General features: G+C 41.8%; 1 protein-coding gene across 2 annotated transcripts in view; it reads right to left on the bottom strand.

Moving 5' to 3' along the window:
- PERP (p53 apoptosis effector related to PMP22) overlaps positions 1-6,369 on the bottom strand; it is a 17,418-nt gene extending 11,049 nt beyond the window's left edge. Inside the window, exon 1 of one of the 2 annotated variants that reach the window (XM_027085298.1) lies at positions 6,114-6,369. In XM_027085298.1, the coding sequence (XP_026941099.1) occupies positions 6,114-6,303 (190 nt within the window). In that variant the 5' untranslated portion in view covers positions 6,304-6,369. The remainder of the gene's footprint in view (positions 1-6,113) is intronic. The other variant, XM_027085288.1, reaches the window with a different exon arrangement.
- Positions 6,370-7,649: the final 1,280 nt, after the last annotated feature.

Below are 7,649 nucleotides of genomic sequence, written 5' to 3'. Positions count from 1 at the left end.
TGTGTGTGTGTGTGTGTGTGTGTGTGTGTGTGTGTGTGTGTAGGGGATTGGGGAAGGATTGTCATTGTCAATTATCTTTCTCTGAATTGAGACCACAAAAGCATGCTGCACTCCAGGTAAACAGAGTTTCTGCGCAGGAATGTTGTTTTTTGTTTTGTTTCCTTAAGGGAAGATAAATTCGGTGTTTCATATATATATATAATTTATTCTGTCCTAAGTTTATTTTCTAAGTACCACTTGAAGAAATTTATGTTATCAAAGAAACCAGCAACATTATAAATCCACTTTTAGATAAGATTCATTGAAGATCCAGTTGGGTAATGAATGGCTTATCCGATTTTGCTATTGCTTGCAAAGGTTCAACATTAAGTCAACGACATGGAAACCATTCACTGGTTACTAATGAAATTCTGAGTTTTTTCTAAAAAATGTTTTTAAGTTTTTTGTATGAGGGATAATGCTATACGTTTTTCCAGAGATTATATACTAAAACATGATGTTACAAGGCAAATACAGCTGGGAAAAGACCAGTAAGATTGACTGAGAAGAAAAGAGCAATAAAAGTAAAAATAAATAAATACCTTGAATATCAAGCTAGAAACCATAAATCAAAGTTAAGTTTATGAAAAGAAAAAATAAATAAACTTTTATTTTAAGACAAGGCGAGCACTACTGCTATATCGTGGGTGACATTTTGGAGACTGTCATTACTTTTTCAGCCCAAATTAGTATTTCTTTTAATGGATTTGCTGCATTCTTCAGTAGCTTTACATGTGGGCACCAAACATTGACCAAAACAGTCTGTGGCCTAGCCCCTTACTCAGTGCCCTGCAGATTCCAAATTGTCACCCAACTAGAGTAGAGGATGGTTCCTTTCCAGAACAAAGGATTCATCTATGAACAATACAGAAAGCCCTACCCATTAATACAAGATTTTGTCAGATTCCTTCCTATTGTTTCTATAAAGTTCTTTATGTCATACACAAGCAGAACTGAAAACTGGACAAGACCATAATTGAAAAAATAAAAAAGATGCTATCTTGTGACCACCTAGAGGGGTGGGATAGGGAGGATGGGAGGGAGATGCAAGAGGGAGGAGATATGGGGCTATATGTATATGTATAGCTGATTCACTTTGTTATAAAGCAGAAACTAACACACCATTGTAAAGCAATTATACTCCAATAAAAAAAATATATATATATATATATCCTCCAGGTTCAAAAAAAAAAAGATGCTATCTACAGATAAATATAAACATGGGTAGATGATATATTCAAAAAGACTGTTGCATAGTCAATGAGGAGATCTGCAGTAATACGGGCCAGTGCTTCTGAAACTTAAAAGTGCTTACGAATCACCTGGGGACCTTGTTAAAATACAGATTCCGATTCAGTAGGTGGGGCCTGAGATGCTGAGTATCCAGTAACCTCCCAGATAATACTGATGCTGCTGGTCCGTAACACACGAGTAGCAAAAATCTGGAGGATGACTCAGGAAAGCCTCCAAAAAAATCGACACAGGAAGAATGATTCTGCAGAAGGTTTGGAAGGCAGGAAAGGAATGGCTTAAAGGAAGAATGATGCCGGGGTCTCTGGGGAGAAATTCCACGGTAGGTGTGAGATTCTTTACATGCTCTACATTTTCCCCTGAAACTGAGCCAGATGATAACCCTTTCCCATTGGTTTTTATGGAACTTTACCCCTTTATGGCCTTCTTTTAAAGTCTGAGTGGGGAAACCATCCTACACGGGAAGATGGGAAAATACAGGAAATTCTGTGTGAACTCAGACAAAATAACTAGCAGCAAATTTGGAATCTACCCTCAAATGTTTGAAAATCTGTCCATTGGAAGAAGGCTGAAAAGAAGAATTTACAGAGAAGCACATTTCACCTCTTGTCAGTGTAAGAGAGGTACTTTTAAACAAATAGCATCGTGGAGAAAATTAAGTTGCTGAACAACGGGAAGAAGTTCAGATCAGCCATGGGCGATGCTGATAGGTGGGCTTTGGAGAAAGCTTGAGTAGGCGCACTATTCATCCCTCCTAGATCTAATAGTGTAGGAGTCTCTGGCCATTTACAAGGAGAAAAGACAAATCAGGAATTGAGGCTCTCTGGTAGTGCTAAGCGCAGCAAATGTGGAGTAAACTGGTCAAGATCACTGGTTCCTAGATGTCTAGATTTTATAAATCAACATATATATATATTTTTAATTATGAAAATCAATTGAGAGTGTCCAACTTTTTGTTTTACTATGTACGAATGTGAACACATGCCCGCAAAGATTAATCTATCTACTAATGCCTAATTTCATAAAATAAGAACATTTGAATACGTGACCCTGCCCCTCTGCAAAAAAGCCACAAGAACATAATCTCAAAATGAAATCCTTTAAGTTGAATTTAGGCTAATGTAAAACTATTAACTTCATACTTACTGATATTTTTCTCATTTCTCGTACATTTAAGAACCACAGGGCTAGATGATCTAAAAATATTTCCTGTATTAACCTGATTCTTTGACTTATCCAAGGCTGATTTCATGTAAAAAACATTCAATGTGGTATCTTTGGTAAAAATGAGGCTCTGCACTTCTGAGTTCAGATCCAAGGCAAAGGCTCTCCAATGCTGCCACACTGACTCCCCGCCGTCATTCTTGGAGCGTAAATTCATCTCAGCTGTCCCTGTAATTTATGCATAAACTTATCTTCATTAGTCTCTACCCTGACAAGTCAGAGCTTGCTTAGGACTTGAAATCTACATCTCTGATGCTGAAAATATCCTCCTGATGTACTCTTTCTTAAAACTGTAAAAGAAGGTGCCAGGAGTGCAAAAATACTATCTGTGAACATGGATTCAAATTTAATTTAGCATCTTCTTTTATTTATTTTTGGCTGCGTTGGGTCTTCGTTGCTGTGCGCAGGCTTTCTCTCTAGTTGCAGTACGCAGGCTTCTCATTGCCGTGGCTTCTCTTGCTGTGGAGCACGGGCTCTAGGCACGCAGGCTTCTGTAGTTGTGGCCCACGGGCTTAGTTGCTCCGCGGCATGTGGGATCTTCCCGGACCAGGGCTCGAACCCGTGTCCCCTGCATTGGCAGGCGGATTCTTAACCACTGTGCCACCAGGGAAGTCCTAACTTTGCATTTTCTTTATACATGAAATTTGAATGATCATTTCAATGTTTAAATCTAGAGTTTTCTTTTCCAATTTTGAGGACTAGAAACCATGACTTTTTTAAAAATTCAAACAAGAATTTGTATTTATTTAGTTGTTACTATTATGTAAAAGAAAATATTCAGTGTTTAATTTGATTCATTGATGAGGAAAAATGAGGTGATATGGTAATCTGAAATTCTTTTAAAAAAGTTAATGACAGTGAAGAATATAACATTCTGCTTTTTACATAATTCTATGGAACTATTTACCTTTATAAAAAAAGTCTCTATTATTTTATTATTGCTGATACCTGCCAGCAAAATGAACATATTGTTACAAATGCCAGCAAATAAAAGAGATAGTGAAGCACTTTGTAATAAACAGGTATACTTTCTTAATACTGTAGTTTACAGTGGTAAATCACAAGGTTTATTTTCTAGCACATAGCAAGAATTTTTTAAAAAGTGATTATACACACTTAATTCTCAACATTGAGATATCATTTTAATTAGAGCCATCAACCTTATTCCTTGTTGTGTTTGTACATACGTGGGAGTGTGTGGAAACTGCTTACTGTATTTTAGATAAAATATGACCTCACGTGAACATATTGTTTTTGGCAAGGCCTAACTGCAGCTATCTGGAAATCTCAAAAGTTCAGAGACGCCTAGATAATCAACCTACGGGATAGGAATACACAATTTCTACACCTGTGAGGCAAAACTAGCCAACAGTCCATGGCAGGAGACAGAGTGGAAGTATAATAATCACTCCAACTCATCTTTGGCTTCAATAGCCTGGGATGGACCTCTCCTGGTGAAATCATAGCTGTTTTCTTCTTCCCAAGGTCACCTAGTGACAGTGGGTGCCCAATTCATGATCTGATTCTAGGGTTTGAGCAAAAGCCACGTCTAACACATCCTTGGCACTTGACTATCTTTGCAAAGGTCACCAGAATAACCAAACTGGAATGTGAAAGCCACCGACCGCTTATGAAAATCATTCTAGCTGCATCACAGAGGCAGTACTAGATTCCTCAAGGCTCACTTGGAAAACCGAACTTTTCTAAAGACCAATTTCTATATCAAATTGAAACATCAACTGTACACTGACTGGATCTGTCTTTTCTCTACGATTAAAAAAAGTTAATGCTTTAGACTCCTAATTAAAAAATTAGAAAAATTAGAAAACAGAAACAAAACCTGCTTACTCCCTTCTATATCAAAGCACTCTATCAGCCTGAGGTTAGAAGAGCCACACCCTAGGAAGGTGAGTTCATCCTGCAGATCAAGAAAAATAAAAACTGCATTGTGTATTTTTCACAAGAGGGCTGTGGTCACAGCCAGAGCCGTGCAGGCCAGATCACGTCCCAGCAATAGTGCTGATCTAGGCTCTGCCTGCACCCTTCTCCCCGCGGCACACTAACCTCCTTAATTCATATGCCCAGGATCGCTGAATATTCTTTGGGTCTGTATTAGTCTTTGCAGTGAGATACGATGATCAAAGTCTGTTTAAAAACACACCTGTTTTAAGCAAGTCTATTAAATCCCCTACAAGATACTGAACTCTGTTGCATTTTAACCAGAAGATAGAGACATATTATTTCAAAGAAATTAATTCCCTTCGAAAACCTAAAAGACTTGGGGTAATACAAACCCTGGCAGGTGTGCTCTTTGCGCTTTAAGAGAGGAAAAACACAGACTTTAAGGAAAGTAGGAATTCCATTTAGTCTTTACATTTTATTACCTGCTAAGGAGAACCATGCCTCCTTTGGGGAGTAAATTTTTGGGGAGAACTTCCAAATAATTCCACAGTAGATACGACAAAGCACCAAGCCCCTGATACAGGGTCCCAGAAATAAACAGAGTTTGGTTTGAAGCCCTGGGCCACTTTGGAGGTGCGGGGCAAGTCAAAGGTCCTAGCAGAGAATGGGGAAAAAAAGCAGGGTAGCCTTCTTTCTCAGTTTTAAACTATTAAACTCAGTTGGTAAGGCTCCATTCAGTAGTAGTTGACTTTAAGCTTCTGATTATTCTCATACTTAAACCCTCCTCTCCGGAACCCCTCACACAATGCTAATCACGATAGACCCCGGCTGTTCTTCCCATCTACGAGAAAGCAGGGGGTGGTACCGGCCCAGAGCAAGCTCCTCTCCAGTCCCGCGTAATAGTAACAGGTAGTCCCTGAGGCTTCCTCCATGCTGGAAAAATAAAATACTCTATCTGCAGTATATTAAATTGTCAACTCTGCTTCATTTCGCTGGTGTGGAAAATGTGTTTGCTTTTTAGATTTCAAATCAGATTAAAATAAAGTTTTCTAAACAGCAATGCCAGGCCTAAGCCCAAAAGACACTCCCTCTAACAAGAATTAGCCTGCAGCATTAAACACTGCAGTATCTACTGAAATCTTCCCTGCTGAAACTTTGATTTAAAGGCCTTTTTTAAAGGAAGAAGAGCTGCTTTCACTTAGTTCAAGTTAAACGAATAATACAGCAACATTAGGGAAGGTACGCATTTTAAATACTTACATTTTAAAATATAAGCCATATTTCATATTTTAAGATATAAAATAGGTGGCGGAATGGGAAGAAATTTCAGTAGGTCTCCAAGAAAATATACTTTGTTCATTACATTTACTCATCAAACCCTTTTCAAATGGCTGAAATCATCTTTTGCTGTACCGACAGACCCTACGAATAAACGTAGCTTGAACTAGGGCCATTTTCTTCCAGTGTCGAGCCTGATTTTGGACACGGAAAGCTGCTACTGCTTTATTTTGCTCGGGTCGGATGTATGAACCTAGGCTCTAAAGAGAGATTTGTTGAATCACCCATTACCCCCGACCCTGTTCAGTCCCTTCTCGACCCTGTTTAGTCCATTCTCATAGGGCGACTTCCGCACTCCCAGGGCGCCGGCGCTCGCCCAGCAGCTGCCCGGAGGACTTCACGGAGACGGCGGCACTCACCAAATTTCATGAGGCTGTCGCATATGCCGTCGCGGGTACACCGCCACCACAGCGAGGAGTGCTCTTCGGTACCGCTCAACTGTAGCCATCCGCGGCCGGCCAACGCGATGATGTCGAAAATGATGGCGCTGAACAGGAGCAGGGGCAGGATCCACCTGCAGCGCTCGCAGGCCAGGCCGCAGGCCAGCATCTCGACGGCGGTGGTGGAGAGGAGAGGAGCGCGTGGGGCTCGGACGCCGGCGGAGAGTGACCCTAGAGCGCCGGCAGCGCGACAAAAGGGAGGAGGCCTCGGGGAGGCGGCTCCTGGAGGAGGCGGCTCGGGGCAGGCCTCGGGGGCGAGGCGCTCGCCCCACCTAGATTCCGGTGACTCAGAGCGCACCGCCCTGACCTGCCCGGCTGGCCCAGGCGCGCGCGGGGGAGGAGGGGCCGGGCTCGGGTTACACTGGGTGTGTGTGAGCTTACTCTGCCCGGAGAGACCTGGAGCCGCGGGGTCCCACTGCCTCGTTTCCCTCTCACTTGGTCCTCTCGCATCCAGTGCTTTTCTTCGCAGTGCTTCAACGTGTACACATTTTAATCTGCGCATCACCAATTAAATATTTAACCCCTGAAGTCGGATCACGGTCTGATTTTCAACAATACGATATTTAAGTTTCGAGCCATTTGAGATGAGTGTTCACGTTGGACAGGGGTCATTGCCGCACTCTAAGAGCGTGTACCGAACCCAGGAGCCGGTCCCTGACCCTCGCCGGCAGGGCTGGGCGATTCCTGCTGGGGTCCACCTTTGTACCTTGTACCATGGCTGCTTCAGACGCTTCACTGCTTACATCCCCACCTTCCCCACTCGGGTGCCAACTCTTTGACAGAAAGACCATGTTTTATTAATCTGTGTATCCCTGGTGTCCAGCACTGTGTCTGGGTCTCAAGGGGGACGCTATAAACATTTTATGCGTGAACACACTGAAATTAACAAATGCTCATTTCCGTCCTAGAAGCGCTTCACCCGGCTTCTCCAGATAAATTCAGGTCCTCTTTGCCACAGTCCACTCCCTACCACAAATCTCTTACCTATTTAGACCCCGCTGCATCTACCCTTTTCATTTCCTGTTTTGAGGTTTCTCCAAATAAAAATCATATGTCATGTCAGCATGCAACCAGCACCTAAAGCCCCACCTCCTGTGTCCTGGCCCTGCTTCTGTCACCACCATGACTCCTCAGGTGTGGATGGGAGGGGGACTGAGGAGAAACAAGTTCTCAATGTCCGCACCGCCGTGGCCTTGGGCAAAGCGTGAAGAATATCCGATGAGGGTCATATCTTACCTTGTACTTCCAAAGATTTATTCTGAATCACTTTTCCTTTTTATTTAATTGAAGATTTACAATATTCTGTTAGTTTCAGGTGTACAGCATAGTGAGTCAGTATTTTTATAGATTATATTCCATTTAAAATTATTATAAAATATTGGCTATATTCCCTGTGCTATACAATATATCCTTGTAGCTTATTTATTTTATACATAGAAGTTTGTACCTCTTAAT

Source organism: Aethalodelphis obliquidens, unplaced genomic scaffold (genome assembly GCF_003676395.1).
Source record: "Aethalodelphis obliquidens isolate GAN/ISIS:26980383/991018 unplaced genomic scaffold, ASM367639v1 scaffold3, whole genome shotgun sequence".
NCBI classification, from domain to species: domain Eukaryota; kingdom Metazoa; phylum Chordata; class Mammalia; order Artiodactyla; family Delphinidae; genus Aethalodelphis; species Aethalodelphis obliquidens.
The sequence above is the reverse complement of the archived record's forward strand: the minus strand, read 5'-3'. Positions and strand labels throughout refer to the sequence as shown.